This window comes from Pseudomyrmex gracilis, unplaced genomic scaffold, assembly GCF_002006095.1.
Source record: "Pseudomyrmex gracilis isolate BER0280 unplaced genomic scaffold, ASM200609v1 scaffold_27, whole genome shotgun sequence".
Taxonomy (NCBI): Eukaryota; Metazoa; Arthropoda; class Insecta; order Hymenoptera; family Formicidae; genus Pseudomyrmex; species Pseudomyrmex gracilis.
The window spans coordinates 1,057,665-1,076,012 of NW_018020611.1; the positions used below are offsets into that span (position 1 = coordinate 1,057,665).

At 34.5% G+C, this 18,348-nt stretch overlaps 3 protein-coding genes across 8 annotated transcripts; 1 reads left to right on the forward strand and 2 right to left on the reverse strand.

Moving 5' to 3' along the window:
* The first annotated feature begins 54 nt into the window (after positions 1-54).
* LOC109852318 (cytoplasmic aconitate hydratase-like) lies at positions 55-9,557 on the forward strand. 2 transcript variants are annotated; one of them, XM_020423364.1, is made up of 14 exons: positions 55-142; positions 743-835; positions 934-1,100; positions 1,192-1,337; positions 1,627-2,020; positions 2,248-2,637; positions 6,534-6,693; positions 6,883-7,103; positions 7,277-7,433; positions 7,521-7,756; positions 7,871-8,007; positions 8,109-8,256; positions 8,422-8,588; positions 8,769-9,557. In XM_020423364.1, exons 1-14 carry the CDS (start codon positions 136-138, stop codon positions 9,019-9,021), a joined length of 2,676 nt encoding a protein of 891 aa, XP_020278953.1. In that variant the 5' UTR covers positions 55-135; the 3' UTR covers positions 9,022-9,557. The 2 variants fall into 2 exon arrangements, with proteins under 2 accessions (XP_020278953.1, XP_020278952.1); XM_020423363.1 differs by lacking the exon at positions 55-142 and adding an exon at positions 200-292.
* A 2-nt stretch (positions 9,558-9,559) lies between these two features.
* On the reverse strand, positions 9,560-12,234 carry LOC109852322 (F-box/WD repeat-containing protein 4). The gene is made up of 7 exons (XM_020423373.1): positions 11,827-12,234; positions 11,242-11,532; positions 10,697-10,868; positions 10,468-10,628; positions 10,250-10,369; positions 10,018-10,165; positions 9,560-9,935 (listed from the first exon to the last, which is right to left on the reverse strand). Exons 1-7 carry the CDS (start codon positions 12,021-12,023, stop codon positions 9,726-9,728), a joined length of 1,299 nt encoding a protein of 432 aa, XP_020278962.1. The 5' UTR covers positions 12,024-12,234; the 3' UTR covers positions 9,560-9,725.
* Positions 12,235-12,354: 120 nt separating this feature from the next.
* Positions 12,355-18,202, reverse strand: LOC109852321 (major facilitator superfamily domain-containing protein 6). 5 transcript variants are annotated; one of them, XM_020423370.1, is made up of 10 exons: positions 18,114-18,202; positions 15,040-15,222; positions 14,620-14,921; positions 14,140-14,482; positions 13,789-13,979; positions 13,560-13,696; positions 13,320-13,435; positions 12,958-13,203; positions 12,684-12,830; positions 12,355-12,594 (listed from the first exon to the last, which is right to left on the reverse strand). In XM_020423370.1, the coding sequence occupies exons 2-10, from the start codon at positions 15,107-15,109 to the stop codon at positions 12,524-12,526; spliced, it is 1,623 nt and encodes a 540-aa protein (XP_020278959.1). In that variant the 5' UTR covers positions 15,110-15,222; positions 18,114-18,202; the 3' UTR covers positions 12,355-12,523. The 5 variants fall into 5 exon arrangements, with proteins under 5 accessions (XP_020278959.1, XP_020278960.1, XP_020278958.1 ...); XM_020423371.1 differs by lacking the exon at positions 18,114-18,202 and adding an exon at positions 16,304-17,504; XM_020423369.1 differs by lacking the exon at positions 18,114-18,202 and adding an exon at positions 15,859-17,504.
* Positions 18,203-18,348: the final 146 nt, after the last annotated feature.

Sequence of the window (18,348 nt, forward strand, 5' to 3'; positions counted from 1 at the left end):
AATATCGAGAAAAATTATAAGAAAGTTAATCGATTGCTCTGTTCTTTAAGGAGAGAAATATTTACGAAACACCCGGTATGATACGATATATACTTGTCACGCAGTGTGGCCGACGTGACTTGTTCAGTGACAATCATGGCTGGTAAGTGAGAAGACGTATGTTTGTTTATTGCTGTTATTTGATTGAAAAAAAAAACAAACGATTGAAAAGAGCGGCTTTATTAATGCGACGACGTTATGTTAAGACAATTTCGTATCATGAAAAATAACATTTTGCGGTTTTTCTCTAATGGTATTCAAATTTAATAAAAAATAAACTGATGTTTCAATTGATGGTGAAAATTGCATGAGAAGTGTTACTTCGGATATTTTTAAATTTTGACAACATGTCACATTTGAAAATTGAATATTCTGTATTTGCGTAGAAATGTGAAAAAGATCGTAGATCATATCGTGTATTTTTGTATTATTTATAAACATTACACACAAGTGTTTCGATTAAATTTTTTTCTGATAATTTACATATTTTGTAATTTAGAACATAATATTTTGAATTAAATAATGCAAAAAGCTAGAGCTAGTAAGTATTCTTAATAGTTTTAAGTTTCGTATAAAATTTATTAACTTATTTTGACAATAAGAAATATAAAAATATGATTTTATATTTTGTAATTTTATAAACATTTTGAACAACTATAGCTATATAAAATAAGCAAATTATAAGAAAAATTTATAATTTTAGGCCCAAATCCTTATCAGCATTTGCTGAAATCCATCAAAATTGGATCTAATCAGTATAATTATTATGATGTTACCAAGTTTGACTCAAAATATGGTAAGATAACTTTATTATTCAGTATTTAATAGTTTTATAGTATGTTATATACTTGTTAAATATATATATAAATTGGCCATTTAATTTCCATTTTATAGACAAATTGCCATTCTCAATTCGTGTTCTCCTGGAAAGTGCTGTACGTAATTGTGATAATTTCCAAGTGACAGAAACTGATGTAGAGAAACTTCTGGATTGGGAAAAAAATCAAAATGTTGCAGAAGGAGTTGAAGTGGCTTTTGTGCCAGCAAGAGTTCTCTTGCAGGTATAAAGTCTTTAAACAAGCGTTAAATTTTAATTTAGGAACACAAGAGAAGAGAGGAATATTTATATTTTTGTGTTTTACACATAAATAGGACTTCACTGGAGTGCCAGCAGTTGTAGATTTTGCTGCAATGAGAGATGCTGTGAAGAGATTAGGTAGTGATCCTGACAAAATTAATCCAATCTGTCCATCAGATCTTGTAATCGACCACTCAATACAGGTCGATTTTAATAGGAGGTAATTAATTTTTTTAACATATATCTTTATCCTTGGCACATTAATATGTTAACAAAGAGTAAAAGGTTATCGTGTAAAACTGGAAATATGCACTTGTTGTCATACACTCACACGAGAAACAAAAAGTAGCTATTACTCAATTTATCTTAAAAAAAAAAAGCTTTACTTATAACACTGAGATAATATTGCGTATATAAAGAGATACAAGTACAAATAAAAGCTTTAAATTCGATATCGTACATCGTTACATAATATAAGATAAATCTGAATAATAATTGCTTGTTTTTAGTCCGGATGCTACAAAGAAAAATGAAGAAATGGAATTTACTAGAAACAAGGAACGTTTTATGTTTCTTAAATGGGGCGCAAAGGCGTTCAAAAACATGTTAATTGTACCACCTGGAAGCGGTATTGTCCATCAAGTGAATCTGGAGTATCTGGCAAGAGTGGTATTTAATACCAACGGTGTTTTGTACCCGGACAGTTTGGTCGGCACCGATTCTCACACTACTATGGTCAATGGTCTTGGAGTGCTTGGATGGGGAGTTGGTGGTATTGAAGCCGAGGCCGTTATGCTTGGTCAGGCAATATCTATGTTGATACCAAAGGTTGTTGGATATAAATTAGAGGGAACACTGAGCCAATACGCTACATCTACAGATCTTGTTCTTACGGTCACAAAGGTGAATTTCTTTTTTTGTCTAAATCCAAATATCTATTTACAAGGAAGCTTTTTTGAAACAAAATGTTTTTACTTTTAAAAAATTCTTACTTAAAAAATTTACAATTATATAAATTATTTTTGAGTGACATTATACTCGACGAAAAAAATCATAAGATATATTAAGCATATTAAAGCATATTAAAGCACTTATGTATCATAAACTTGCAAACATTTTTTTACGCGTAGAATCTTCGTCAAGTCGGAGTAGTCGGAAAGTTCGTCGAATTTTTCGGACCCGGAGTATCGCAATTGAGTATCGCTGATCGCGCCACTATATCCAACATGTGTCCGGAATATGGCGCAACTGTGGGCTTCTTCCCAGTGGATCAACAGAGTTTAATGTATCTGAAGCAAACAGGTCGGTCCGAGGAACATATTGACAGAATTAAAAAATATCTTGAAAGCGTGCGTATGCTGAGGAATTACAACGACTCAAGTCAGGATCCAATCTTCTCCGAAGTGGTCACTCTAGATTTGAGTACCGTGGTTTCCAGCGTCAGCGGACCCAAGAGACCTCACGATCGAGTCTCGGTGTCCGACATGCAGATAGACTTCAGGAACTGCCTCGTCAACAAGGTCTGTGCTCTCTTAAACATTTCTTTTGAAAAGTTATTGTATTATTGAAAAAGTTTGTCTCTTTGTCCACTCGTATACATAAAAAATATATTTCTTAAACATATCTAATCTTTTTTATAGTTAATGTTCTTTTAATAGTTTTACATTTAACAATACTACTAATCGACATACACGTATGACTAAGTATATAAAATATTTAAAGCAATTATACACATACACATGTGTTAAACCTGCAAAATATTAATATCAAATCTCTACAACTCCGATGAGTAATCAGTGCGTGCAATAGACAAATATGACCCAGTGAACTGATTTAAAAATTCCAGTCAAGCTGGGTTACATTCATCTTATGCCACACTTCTGTTTAGCCAGTGCAGCAAAAAATATATAGCAATTTATTTTTTTTTCTTCAGAGTTCACAGATTTTTCTTGTCAGATAAGAAAGAACAAGGTTGAAAATGATCGACAGAGCTCAAAGAAACTCTTACTGTGATATCATTATCTTATATCAAGACATCAGAGAAAGAGCTCCTTGAACTTTGCCCTCAAATATCCTTTCTTCTGTTTCTACGTTCGTTTTGAAGAACCATTAAAAATCACAATAATGTGTGTCCGACGCGGTCAGCAATTTTAAAATTAATTTTCACAATAAATTCCTTTTGAGAGTATGTCCTTTTGAACGACGATGTCCAATGCCGCTGTGTCTCGAACCTTTGTCCTTTGATGATCTAGCTTTATGATCTTTCGAATTAACATATTGCTAGAAAACCAAAGACAATTGAACAAGACGAAGATTTTTGAATGACAATTCTCAAGACGATGTTTCCTGTCATTAAGGATAAGTACAGATCTAGTCACAAAATAATAATATTGGTTTGTGCAGACAAGACCTGTACCTGCCCTCAGTGGCAAGAATATTTTTTTGAAGATGTGTGTGCTATATCGAGAAAAAAACGCTGCGTACAGATCCATTACAGGATATAATCCTTTCCCGGTGAAGTTGTTTTATTTCTACTTTACCGAACAGGATTATATCCGGCAACAGACCCTTTTCGTTTCCACTTTTTCGTGAAAATTGTTTAGTATCGTGCACGTACAACACAACGAAATTTCAAATACTGTAAATAGCGAGTAACACAATTAAATTTTCAAAAATTAAAACTAAATAATAAGCCACAAGAAAGATTAACGTAGTACACAAATTACAATTACCTTTTAACTTTAAAATTTTTACTGTTACTTGACGAATGCTAATAGACAATATACTTGTTCTTGTTAAACTATATCCGTTGCTTTCTTAAACTTTGGTCTGTCAGAGACAAGATCGTTGTACACGTTAGGAGAACTGTTGGACTAGTGTGAAACCTTTGGTATTATCGTGCCTTTTTATAGTTCTTTCCTATCATTGGCCCTCAATGAGTCCCTAATGTTCTGTTGACACAGCATGATATCTCGGTTTTAATCTAAGTATTTTTAAATTTTTTAAGATTTCAAAAGAAGCGAAAAAACACAAGATACGTAATGTATATAACGATTTTCTCTAACGAGCACGAAAACTATGTGTGATTTTCGCAATGTGATCTTATCGACACTTCGAGATTCAATATATACAGTCGAATAAATATTCCGTACAACGAAAATTCGCTGCGCACTTTACACAAAAATATTACATTTGAATCGCGTTTGAAGATGCTCGCGATCTGTTAGGCGAACTACTAGCAAATGAGATCGTCGAACGGGCGGAAACAATGCGTGTTTATGAGTTTAAAAACGTCGATCGATTTCTATTCGAAATGTTCAACATCGGCATCGCGTTACCTGGCCTATAACAGTAAGGACACTTGCCGAAGAAGCTCATCGATATGAATCATAAAGCTGACGCTTCTTCTGCTTGAAATTCAATTCTTCATCGCAGTTAGATTTTCGCGATCGACGACAAAAGAGATACGGTTGACAACAATAACAACAAAAATGATCTGTGAGATATGTTTCCCATCATCTTCATCACGAAAACACACGTAGTATATTGCTTTACGCGCGAAATATCATAGACACGGAGAAATAGACATCCTAGATTATAGTAATAGCGTATGTATAATTTTTTCTAGTCAACTTGAAAAACAAGTTTCTTCATGGCGACGGTCTTGAATTTAATATCGAAATTGTTTGAATCGGAAATTGAAGAAGAGTCTTGTGAAAAACTCGACTTGAAAGAAATTACATTTTAAAAAATAGAAAATTTATCATTTTCATGAATACAGAAAGTTGTGTTGTTTATCTCTTAGAATACGAAATTTAAGAATTATTATCGAGAGTACACGCACATCCAATAATTACAGAGATAAGCGTGTGCATTAGTCAATGTGGACTCTCTGTAGAAGCGCTTTTGATAGCAAAATATTCAGATATATCTGTATTTTTGTACGTAAAAAAAATTAAATTAAAAGTCGAAATAAAAACTAACCGGATTTAAGTCATTCTCGTTATCGGAAAAAAAATAGAAAAATTTTTTCGAGGATTTTGAAATTTTTTTGTAATGTCGGTATTTGGATTTTCTATACGTCATTATACTAATAGTATACATTTCTATCATCGAACAGAAACGTAGATTAGCTATTGTTAGCCGTGCTATCATTTTCTGATAATTAGAAACAAACAAATAATAAATGAATGAATCATCGGCATTATTTTTTCAATAATCAAAATTAATGAACTGAACTCTATACACGGTGTTTCCTCTTACGTGCGAATTTTCAAAACTTCTTCACGGTTTTTTCATCAGAGGCAAAAAGTTTTCTGACATATATTACATATTTTTTATATATATTATATATTTCTCGCTATATAAAGAAAACATCTCTCGCAATAAGATCTAACAACTGTCATTCGAAATTCGCGATATATCCCGATGCGAGAAGAAAAAAAAATAATGATTTGTGCACGTACCGTTGATCGATCGATCCGTCCGCCTCGTCGGAGAAGACACGAGTCTTTGCTCGCGCACTTCGCACAAGTTCTGGAAGACGTATTCGGTGCTCGCGCTGAAATTGCTGATACAACATCCTACTAACGTTCGTTTTGCAAACCGCACACATTTCATTGCAAACGAGCCATCGTTTTGACGTGCACGTTGTTATACAGAGAGGACTCGGGTTTCCTATAAGACCTTAGGGCCGAAAGCGATTCTATTTGCGGAAACAATGGAAAAGTTCGTTTGTTTAAAACACAAGTGTCTTTAATTCAATTAATGTTACTGTTATTTGCAATAATTACTCAAAATATTTAGTAATCATTATTACTAATCATCATTTTTATTATATCGTAGCGCTGAAGCGAAAGAAAGATATATATTTGTGTATTATTCTAAACTAAAAAAAAAAAAAAAACACCGTCGCGGATTCATAAATTTTTCGTTAAAAAATATAATAAAAATATGAAAAATTTTCGAATTAACTACAAATAATCAATTAATTAACATGTAATTTTATAATTGTTGTTATAATAATCATTTTATTGTGTACATAGTTTATGTTTCTAGTATTGTTTTGAATTATTAACATTTAATTATTTTTTCTGTGATATAAAGATCGCGGTGATTGACTTTTGTGCACGAGGTCGTAGACCCTATAATTGCTTAAAGATTACCGCAAATGTTGCTACTTCAGCAAATCGCTTACCGTACAATGAATTCCGTTTTATATCACGACTGATAAAGCACGACGACAAAAACTATATTTAACTTCAATACAGAAAAGACAAATTTGTTTTTTGAAAAGACAAATGTATGATGAAACGAAACAACATAAATTTGTAAGAGAAGAAATTCGTCGCTGTACGTGTGATAGCTGTCTGTTACAACTTGTAAATTATAAATTTGTGTGATTTTCTTATTGCAGGTAGGTTTCAAAGGTTTTGGTATAAATCCAGAAAATATTGGTACCACAGCGAAATTTGAATACGAAGGAAAGGAGTATGAGCTAAAGCACGGCTCGGTGGTTATCGCAGCGATTACCAGCTGCACGAACACTAGCAATCCGAGTGTGATGCTTGGAGCAGGTACTTTGCAAATTTTGTGTGAATTTTTATCAAGAGAGAATTCTTCTTTCGTGAGAAAATTGTATTAATAATTTAATCGTATTAATCGTATTAATAGTTTTGTACATATGGTTTAGCTCTTTTTCTACCTTATGAAAACACATAAACTGTATGCACATAAGATGTGCTAATTGTATTGTCTCGATGCAGGTCTTCTCGCTAAAAGGGCCGTAGAAGCCGGATTGACTGTCGATCCGTACATAAAAACATCAGTGTCACCTGGATCCGGAGTTGTTACTTACTATCTCGATGAGAGCGGAGTGATCCCGTACATGTCGAAATTGGGATTTGATATTGTGGGTTATGGCTGTATGACCTGTATCGGAAACAGCGGTCCGCTTCCTGATGTTATAAGTGAAAATATTGAAAAGGTAAACTGCGCTTTTTTAATGTAAACATATGTATCCTTAATTACTTGATTTGGAAAAAGTCTTATCTTCGAAAATATATTATCTCTGACATAGAGTATGTTGTCTTTGATACGTTGATAAAGACATGTTTGTATAACGTACGTATTTACTATTGAATTCCTTTGTATTTATAGTATCATCTTGTTTGTTGCGGAGTTCTATCGGGAAATAGAAATTTCGAAGGTCGGGTGCATCCAAACACTCGAGCGAACTATTTGGCATCTCCTCTTTTGGTGATAGCGTACGCTATCGCTGGCACTGTAGACATAGATTTTGAAAAACAGCCACTAGGTAAGCATTTCTGTTTTCTAGATAATATTTGTGAAATTTAAGAAGGTTATTGACACACACCGGTTTTTTTCTTTTCTTTTGTTTAAGGTCATAAGTCCGACGGTACTCCGGTATATTTGAGAGACATATGGCCAACCAGAGCGGAAATTCAAGCCGTGGAGCAGAAATACGTCATTCCAGCCATGTTTAAAGAAGTGTACAGCAAAATAGAACGAGGCAGCAGCAATTGGGCAAATTTAGTCGCGCCTGAAGGCAAATTATATCCATGGGACGCTACTTCTACATATATTAAACATCCGCCTTTCTTCGAAACTTTGGAAAAGGTCACATTATAGAAATATATTAAAATTCATAATATTGTAAAATAATTAATTAATATATTTCGTTTTCCTCTTCTTTTTTATTGTAAAAAATGAATTTTTTAATAAATTTTGCAGGAGATATCTCAGATAAAGCCGATTACGAATGCGCGAGTGCTCGTGAATCTCGGAGATTCCGTTACGACCGATCATATCAGTCCGGCGGGTAGTATCGCGCGTAACTCGCCAGCGGCGCGATATTTGGCCAGTCGTGGGTAAGTTCATCGTAAAAAAAATTTTGTCCGCGCACGGAAAAATAAAATATTTCACATGAAACGCCTAATTATCCTTTCAATGACAATTGTGATTTTTACAGCCTGACACCGAAAGAATTCAATTCGTACGGTTCGCGTAGAGGAAATGACGATGTGATGGTGCGAGGTACATTTGCGAACATTCGTCTGATGAACAAATTCATTGGCAAACCAGGACCACGTACAATTCACATTCCAACTAAAGAGGAAGTACGTATAATTTAGTTTAGTATGTTTTATAAAACAATTGACACGCATATATCAGACCAGAATCATATTAAAAATTATCAAAAACAAAAAAACAACGAAATTTATAATATGTAGTTTTTAAAATATAAATATTATAAAAGAGATAATTGGTGGAATATTACTTAGATGGACGTATTTGACGCGGCCGAGAAATACAAAAAGGACGGAACACCTCTGATCGCTTTGGTCGGCAAGGAATACGGATCCGGATCTTCCAGGGATTGGGCCGCTAAAGGAACATACATGCTCGGTATTCGAGCGGTCATAGCGGAATCATACGAAAGAATACACAGGTAAGTTCTCTCTCCAAATTGTTGATCACTGTGTATTTCCTAGATAAAATTTGATCATAAATTTTTCTAGAGCACATCTGATACAGATTTTCGAATTACGAGTTTAATTTGAGATATTTGCAACAATCACTTGTGTAATAATTTTATAAATTATTTTTCGTTTGTTTTTCTCGTATATAGGTCCAATCTTATAGGTATGGGCGTCGCCCCGCTGGAGTATCTTCCCGGCGAGAATGCGGAGTCTTTAGGATTAACAGGTTACGAGACCTACGATATAGCGATTCCCGAGAATATTCAACCTGGACAACGAGTTACCGTGACTACCGACGACGGCAAGAAGTTCCAAGTTGTCGCTCGATTCGATACCGAAGTTGATTTGACCTTTTATAAACACGGCGGCATTCTCAATTATATGATCAGAACAATGCTCTGATCGGAAAAAGAAAAAAAATCAATACAAAGCGATTATACTTGAGAAGGCTCTACTTAAAAAGATACTTAATATTGGTTCTGGGATATATACGATTATATTCGAATGCGCATAAGAGATATTGCGACTCGAAAATGCAAAAATGTGCATAAAAGTTTAATATATATTTTATACAGGCGTTAGTAAACGCCAGTTTCTTTCTACCAAAACAATTTTCTTTGACGCGGTATAAATATATACATACACGTACTGCGACAATTAATATAAATTTATTTTGTACTAGTTTTCTCCCTCAAGATGCTTTTATTACATATTGAACATAATTTTGCACAAGTTTACTTGGAAACATTCGTAGTTGGAACGCCTCTCAAAGTTTGGCAAGTCAGGCTGGAACTTCTATCGCGCTTTCTTAAAAATTGGTTTAAAAATTCTTTTATATTTTAAATATCGAATAATCGTTACTCTTATTACATATGCATGGGGAAAGTTATTTTGCTTGTGTGCATGTATCGTGATAATAATAAAACTTGTTGCAGAAATATTATAAATTTATCTTTATTTGTACATTAAAAATAAACTTGCAAAAATTACAGTATCGGAGGAAACTTCGTTTTATAACTAAATACACTTATGTATGAACAATATTGCACTTGTTCATTCTGTTTCTTTATACTGTAACGTGTTTCATAGTTCAAACATCGCTATGGTTATAAGATTGCACTGTAATGTATTACCCGAGTCTGATTCCATAATGGAATTGATTTGTAATCACGTACTGGACATCCATGTTTAGAGAAATCTAATTCGTACAGGAAACGGTCCGTGGCGCAATATAACCATGTGCTATCAAATCGCAGAGAATATATCGGACTATTCATATCAAATTGTTTTGCAAATGGTGCTTGCATAAAATACATCTGGAAATTTCAAACAGACAACTTTGCAGTAGATCTGTAAAAAAAGTACACGTGAATTTATCTCGCTTTTAACTTATCAAACCTGAACGAAGGTAGGCATCCTTTGATCCCATAAAACTGCCTTAGAATGATACTGTGCTCCTGTAATCATCGTATTGTGATGATCGGAAGAAATGCAATATGTCCCCGCATCGGTTGGATCGTGCCATGTGCTCACAAAATCCCTTACTCTAAATAAAAACAGGTTTGTTGACAATCCATAGCCGTAATTGTAAACATGAGCAAGCCTGATAATGAAAACTTGTATATAGTACCTCAAGTCCCATTTTTGTATTTGACGGAAGCCGCAAGTAAGTAAAGTATTGGTATCTTCCCATAAAGTGTCCATTATTTCAGTGTTCTGAGAAGGACCAATTTCCTCTCTTTCAACATCACTAAAATTTCTCTGATAATTGTCACAAATTGCAATTGATAAGATGTGTCATTTATTTACACAATGTTTCTTCATACCTATCATTTATATTATACCTACTGTTCTAGATCAATGTGAAGTATCCTGTCTAACTCTTCGGATACAACACTCAATATTTTTCCTAAAGGATGAATAGCGAGTGACCGTATTCTGCATCCAGGAATCTCTTTTCGGACTATGTTATCATTATTAATTGAATCTATATCTAGGCTGTTTTCTACCTGGAAAGAACACACTTTACATCTTGTATTATTGCATTATGTGCATGATATCTGACTTGATATCTTACTCTTATTATAGTATATTCAGAACCAGCAGCTGAGAAAATAATGTTTGATGTAGTTTCAAGTGCCGAAATTGAATTATTGTAAAGAATCAGTTCTTTCTTTTTTATACATTCATTACATCCGTTGTATCTATTTTTAAATGGTGATTTTGTTTGCCACATTATCCTGCCGTTGCTACAAACAATTTTTTTCATTTTAAAATTACAGATTACGTGAGAGAGAATTGCAAAAAATGATAAATGCAAACAAATATATAGATAATGGCGTGTGACAATAGTTTTCATGAGAACTTTCATTTCTGATGAAACAAATGTATAACTCTAGATAGTAGATTATGTAAACAGATGCACACTTGTTGCCAGTCAAAACGTAATTCTCTCCAGAACATGAATCTCCATATATCGTGTTCATATTTTCCTGGAGAGGTTTGATCAAACGAAAAACCGTTGGTTTTTGTGGTTTAGTGTTTTCTTGTTTTCATGAGAACTTTTATTATTGATGAAATGAATTTTCAAACTAGACAGATATTATGTAAACAGATACACACTTGTGACCAGTCACAATGTAATCTCCCCAAAGAATAAATCTCCATATATCGTGATCATAATTTCCTGGATAAGTTTTATCAAAAGAAAAAGTAGTTTTTTGGTGAGTCTTTTTTTGTCTGTCAAAACCAAAGATCATATTTCCACCACTCCACCAGAGCTTATTGCTTGTTAACTGCAGCCATGGCATCAACTTGTCTCGTTGTCCTCGTAATATACGCTGCTGATAGCCTCCTCGTATCCAATTTTGCGATATGAAATATTTAGAATACGATGGTAAAAGCAGATTGCATCTGAAGAATGGAACATGATTTTTTTAAGGATATATGTTCTTTTTATGAGGAAGAGAGTATATGCTTAAAAAAAATTTGTCTTTTACATATATATGTGTGTGTACAAATTTGTTTTTTATAAATATATGTACAAATATGTCTTAGAAACATGAAAAAGAGACCAAAGATATAATTCAGGCTTAAAATGTTGTGTAAACAAACAACATAGAAATTCACAAAGAATTCCAGTATATACTTTTAAATTTTCACACACAAATTATTAAACAAAAGAATTATATTTATATCAAATTATACCTTTGACGAAACTGTTCCGATACTTGATTCGTGACGAGAAACCTTTTATAGTGTTGTTTCCAGACCACATTGCTGCGTATGATCTGATGAAATCGTTTACACACTTGGTCAAGTTGTGTAAAATCGCACACGTCGCAGTAATCAAAAATGATTACTAATATCTCGGTAGGTAACATGTCCAAACGCAAAGTATTCATTGTTGTTATAATGCACTATATGTTACACTTTTATCGGAAAGATTATATAGTAATAAGAAAGTCTTCTGTTTAAAATCTCTCTCGCATTTATATAATTCTGAACATTCAATCAACACGACGCAGGATTTATTAGATGTTGAGCCGTTGAGGTTGTGTAACCTAAGCAAGAAGATAAGGGCCCTGTTCGGTTATTACTGGCAATACTGAAAAATCTATAGTATACGTGACATGTATCTATAGATTTTCAGTACTGCCAGTCAAAAACGAACGCAGCCAAGATAAAGAGTTCAAGAATAGAAAAAAGTGGGGGATACTTGTGTTGTTTATTCACTCTCGAAGTATCTCGATCTCAAATTGGTCGAGAGTTGAATCGATAAATTTGGATCGAACGTGCTATCTACACTTTTTAGTTTTGCATCGCATAATGTTTTTAAGATATATAAAGACTATCTTTTATTATATGGTAATTATTAAAAAAAGTACAGAAAAACACACATGCGTCACGTTTCTGCTACAACACACTGTTTTTGCGCATCTTCAGGCTTTCTCCACTCGACGTTATTTCGCGTATCTGCAACAAAAAGTAAGTTTTCCATTCTTGCGTAATATTCTCCTAAAATTTTGTGACATACACATTTCAAAGTTACTTATTTTTGTTACCTGGTGTTTTATATTTTAAGTATGAGATATGAAGAATAAGGTACATCAAGGCGGAAAATGTTGCAAGTATTGAAAATATTCTCAGAGTTATGGCGCCACCAACTTTCTTGTACAAAAGACCACCTATTAGACTGCCAACCGCGAACCCTGAAAATGTCGCAGCGTTATTAATAGCAATAATAGATTTTTTTCAAATATAATAAAAAATAATTTTAACAATTAGATTGTTTTTGTTTCTAGTTTTTTTTATATAATTTGACAACAGAAAATTTACCGAAACCGTCGTCCATTCCTGCCACAATTCCTTGAACAGTGGCCGATGTACCGGGTGGTGATACGGCGCTCGCGTATGCCACTATTGTCGTGTAGCAGAGCGCATATGTCGGACCTTGCATAAAAAATTCTATCGGAAGCACCCACCATGGCGTCGGCGCCAAAGATATTAATCCCAGCCGCAGCGCGTAGCACGCGAAACAGAATGTGAAAGTATAACCGTATCCAAATTTTTTCAATATTTTGCCTGCAAAAAGAGAGTGAGACAAATTCGTGAGCACGTCACGAAAAAATTCCAGGTGCAATACAATGGCTTTGTATATGTAGTGAATCATGTAGCGAAATATATCTGATTTCTCGTACCGGATAAAGAGAAGAATATGATTTCGCCACCAAGAGTCTCTGCGGCCACTATTAGACCTTCTATTAATTTAATCTCTCCTATATAACCGGTCGCCATAGCGAGATCTTCCAGATACCTGAAGCGCAAAATAAAAAAATAGTACAATAAATATATTAGTCACATTGTACAACGGCTTAAATTTCTTTATATCCTGTCAAAATGATCGCAAACGAAAAGATGTCGAAAAGAAAAAAGATTACCAAAACAAAAAGTAAATTATGAAACTATCAAAGATGCCGGCGAGAGTGGCGAAACATAGAAATATGACGATAGGCTTTAATTTCAAAAGCGCCCATACATTTTCCACTATGCTTGTCGATCGCGACATTAGCGGCAGCTGTAAACGAAGGTAAATTAATAAATAATGATAAGAGAGACGTAAGAAATAGATTATTCTTCCGTCGCTGTTTCTTTTTGCAATGCAATCACCTCGAGTTTTCTACAGCAAACCAAATCGAAACAAGTAAATACGAGCACAAGAAGAAACGCCGGTGTGTAACTCTTGTAGATCGCCCCTTGCGACCACAAATCTACCGTATAACCGGCTAAAAACGCCGTAATACCAAAACCGATTGTGCCCCACACTCGCTGCCTGCCGTAGCTCATTTGTCCGCTTTCGCCTAAAAAAAAGTTACATATTAATTACAAATTTGTTTTATATGTAATTATTATTTTCATGTGTTATTTATCGGCAAATATTTGATCACACATGTAATTGCGTATGTTTTTGTATTTTTTCTGTCTTATAGTTTTGTCTCTGCAATATATAAAATTTCTTACCCAAGACGTCGAAGCAAATTGCGTCACTTATGCAATTGGAAACATTGAAACCGATATTACCGAGAGACATCAGAAGAACGAAACCCCAGAAAGTAACAGACGTGTACAGACAATGGTTGTCGTCAAAATTGTCACAAGTAACGTTGCAATTGGTGTTATTCGACACGTTTTCTCGATGCACTAACGTTTCGTTGATATTTAAGAAACATATGGTATCGGGCGAGATGCTCGCTTCTCCTTTAGCTGTATAAAAAGACATCCGCGTGGAAAAATTCGCATTTTCGCATATCCAGTGACACGTGGTGTTTTTCATTCCGCTGCACGATGTCATTGCTGAAGTATGCTTTGAAAATAAACAAATGTTATTATTTATGTAGATATCAAATTAATAATGTCTGTATTGAAACAAAATGCAATAAAACCAGAAATATTAAAGATTTAATGTATATTAAAAAAAAAAAAAAAAAAAACAGAACTCACATAGTCCGTATTGCAAGACAACAAAGACGCGAAGGTAACATTTTGAAAATTATGATCCGGCAGTAACGGGCCAGGTAATTCCGGTAAAAAGTACATGAAGACGTAGCAACTGCTCGTTACGGCGAGCAATGCCATGAAGATCAATTTTCGCCACGCGCGAAAGTAATCCACAACAAAGCCAAATGCTGGTTTTGCGATCAAAAATAAAATAGGCAGAATCGCGGTGATGCTGCCCATAATCAGTGGCGAAACACCCAGCTGTTTGCCGTAAACCGGCAGAAATGGCAAAATAGGACCCATAGCTAAAACACGGAACATACATGCATTTATATATATATATATATTTCTTTAAGCAAAAACAACATACAATTTCAGATAACTATTCTTGCAAAAAAAGAAAAGATCTACATTGCGACTTACGATATAATTTACCTGCCATAAAGAAGAAGTAATGCGCCTTTACAGGCAGCTGCTTGTAATTGATTTTCATGATTTATACTCGGATGAAGATACCAAGCTAATGTGTCAAACAAATGTTTCTCTCTCTACGTTTTATCGTGTAGAGATGTCGAAAGTTAGATACATTGTTAGATTGGCGTCGTGCTATAAATTAATCACATTAATCAGATGCAAAAGTAGGATTACTCGAAGAGAGAGGCATACAAAGAAGTGTGACTTGCCTCTTGCTTTTTTGTAAATATATATTAATAATTATGTAATTGCAATCATCATTTGATCGAGAGAAATATTTTATTAAAATATTGCACGCGCTTTCGAAGACTGACTTGTGCATTGAAATACGACTTCATGTTTATGCGATTCACGCTAATTCAGTTAATTAAAAAACACTCCGACGACTCAGATCTGCAATGCCGAACGCAGTTGCAGTCGGGTCTCTTATATTTAAAATCTTTTTTAAGTTCATCTTAAAGGATACTGGAAAAAACCGGTATTTTATTGACTAGAAAGAGCATCTGAAGATAATTTTAAAATATCTCACACACACATGTAAGATCCGACTCTGTGATATAATACTCGATATTCAGAACATATCGAAATATCTCGTTCGAAATGAACTTTGATCGATTCCAAAATGGCGCCGCGCGCTGGTTGCGATCAGCTGTGCGCTTGTCACAACAAATGAGATGCGTTTCAACAATCGCAACTTCGGCGAGCCTCTCGCAATTATCCACTATCGCGATTATCGTAATCACGTTGTGTCTACAGGTTCGATCATACCTGAACTAGGCAGCGAAGTCTTCGTCCGTTCGATACGCGTGATGTTCAAACCGTTTCCACGTTCAGCGCGAACTACCGCCTTTCGACAACAGTTTCTCGATCGCACATGATTCTCGGCCGTCCGATAGGCCGCATATTAAGTACCGAGTGTGGAAATTATATCCGCGAGATAAATACAAAGTACCGTTTATAAGATTCGTTCGCTTCGGACACTTCGCCTGCACTTTCTACACTTGAAACGAATTGTATGTGTTTGCCGAAGAGACAAAGAGAGAGAAAAGGAAAGAGAGAGATAAAAAAAAAGTTTCTAAAATAAGTCAAATAAGATACAGCGACACAAAGTGTCGCTCTGAATGTATGTATCTAAAGCTACGCATCGAGAGAGATATTTTTTCGAGCGATGACGATGCGACGATGTATGCGTATGCGACAATCGAGATCGTACGTATATATCAATCTTGCGGAGTTCAATTGCGTGGCTTGTTGCGCGGCGGGATAATTTTCGAAGACTGGTTTCGAGAGTCGAATGGTTATCATGCGAGCATGATCGTTATATAAAGTTTTTCTCGTTATCTTGATAAACGAAGCCTACAATGAGCTCTTCGATGATATGTTCGCATTCCGTACTTCGTATCGATAAACGGAGTTTATCGCGAAAGTTTGATAATGCGACAAATATGCACGTGTGTGTACACGTTGAATTTTATCACTACCGTTTACGACGTAATACTAGGAAATACATATTCTATGCTTGTGTGAGAGGAGTAGCATTTTGTACAGCAAATGTTTTCGATGAAGACACGAGAGATAACGATGCAATAAGATGAGTATTATGAAGATAATAATTTTTTTTACGAGACGTATCTTTCGAGCGATAATATCCGTGCGATAATACATTGCGCGCGCAATGAGATTCCCGTTGGTTATCAGAGCGCATAATTAATTAATGACTAATTTTATAATTTGTTTCACGATCAGCTGATTTATCGCGTTATGTCAAGCGATTTACCAATTTAAGTGTCTTGTTCAATTAGCGACATGTGGAAAATCCCTAAGCAAAGATGAAACTTTTTCTCTTTATCACATTTCAGTTCTTCTATATATACGTAATATTCTGTTATACATATATCTTGCTTGTTTACTTTGAAGGTCTTTGAAGATCACGCCGTACGCGCGGCAAGAAGACCCAATTTACAGTGAATATATTTATATCATTTTTACGCAATTACTCCGCCGAAAAACACTTTCAGCTAATTCCTTGTTCCTTTCCTTAAATAACTTGTGTACGGTTGAAAATTCCGAGTAAAAAAATGTTTCTAAGTAATTCTTATTAATATGAAAACTTGCTGTATTTCTTCTGTATGTTATATCCATATATGTAATACTAATATATCGCTAGTAGAGTGCCGACCTCAGACATTACGACGCAGACAATATAGTAGTCTCTCCTTTGAAACTTGGCACGACAGTTATAGGAAAGTTATGATAAAAACTGTATTTTTTCGTTTTCTCAAAAGAATTGAGTAAAACAGTTTTTATCGGAGGTGGTGCCGGCGGAAAAAATTTGTTTCTTCGTCTTTGGAATTAATTTTTTATCATAAATCGACTATAACGTGGAAGATTATAGTTTATACTTAATTCCTGCCAAGTAGATCTGAGTAAATATAAAATAAATCTAAGAATAAATAAAAGTGTAAATTTATATAGATCTATTTATATCTATTTAGATCTGCTTTATAGTTAGATTTAATTTTGATTTAATTAAATTTATTTTTTCATTGTTTATTAAGCTAAGTTTTTTCTCTGATTTATTATACACAATCGCTTTCGCTTATGATTCATATGTAATGCATCATCACATGCATTGCAGACGATCGAAGTTAATCATCTGAAGCGATAATTTATCATCTGGACGTAAATGAAATACCATACGCTTCAGCGATACGATAATAGAGAGTGTTCGACATACGATGATCACGACTATTTCGTATACATATCGTTTACAATAAATTTAGAAAAATATTTTTCTACAAAGGCAAAAGATGTATCAATTTTTTAAATATTAATTTTTACCATTTTTCTCAATTTTTAGGAAAGAAACTGCAGTTCCAGAAAAAATAAATCTGCAAATTTTTGTAAGTCGCTAAAACGCCGCAAACAAACAACATTATCTTCACACGAATTGCGTCAGTATTTATACGTTTCTATATACGCACACACATACGCGATCTTATATACTATATTATATTACGCACAAATCTCGTCTGGTGTCTCTCTGCATCTCTCTCCCACCCGATCTCATGATTTCAACTCCTTGACACACTGGACTTTTAGCCGGATCTGAGTCTGGTATAGTCAGCTGTGCGAATCAAATCGCCGTCGTCGCCGACAGTCAGTCAGACGCTTATTCTCGAACGATTCGTCGTGCAAATACCGCGACACTTGCCTTGGAACTTCCACAAGTCTCAAGTTCAATGCAAGCGTGTCACG

Coding starts and splice junctions, on each gene's coding strand:
- LOC109852318 (XM_020423363.1), top strand. CDS start 238: ATGTTAAGACAATTTCGTATCATGAAAAATAACATTTTGCGGTTTTTC. Junction 293..742: donor TTTGCGGTTTTTCTCTAATG/GTATTCAAATTT, acceptor TTATAATTTTAG/GCCCAAATCCTTATCAGCAT. Junction 7,757..7,870: donor TCTTCGAAACTTTGGAAAAG/GTCACATTATAG, acceptor TAAATTTTGCAG/GAGATATCTCAGATAAAGCC.
- LOC109852322 (XM_020423373.1), bottom strand. CDS start 12,023: ATGAATACTTTGCGTTTGGACATGTTACCTACCGAGATATTAGTAATC. Junction 10,629..10,696: donor CTGAATATACTATAATAAGA/GTAAGATATCAA, acceptor TGTTCTTTCCAG/GTAGAAAACAGCCTAGATAT. Junction 9,936..10,017: donor GGATGCCTACCTTCGTTCAG/GTTTGATAAGTT, acceptor TGAAATTTCCAG/ATGTATTTTATGCAAGCACC.
- LOC109852321 (XM_020423370.1), bottom strand. CDS start 15,109: ATGAAAATCAATTACAAGCAGCTGCCTGTAAAGGCGCATTACTTCTTC. Junction 13,436..13,559: donor ATAATTTACTTTTTGTTTTG/GTAATCTTTTTT, acceptor TTTGCGCTTCAG/GTATCTGGAAGATCTCGCTA. Junction 12,831..12,957: donor AGGAATGGACGACGGTTTCG/GTAAATTTTCTG, acceptor CGACATTTTCAG/GGTTCGCGGTTGGCAGTCTA.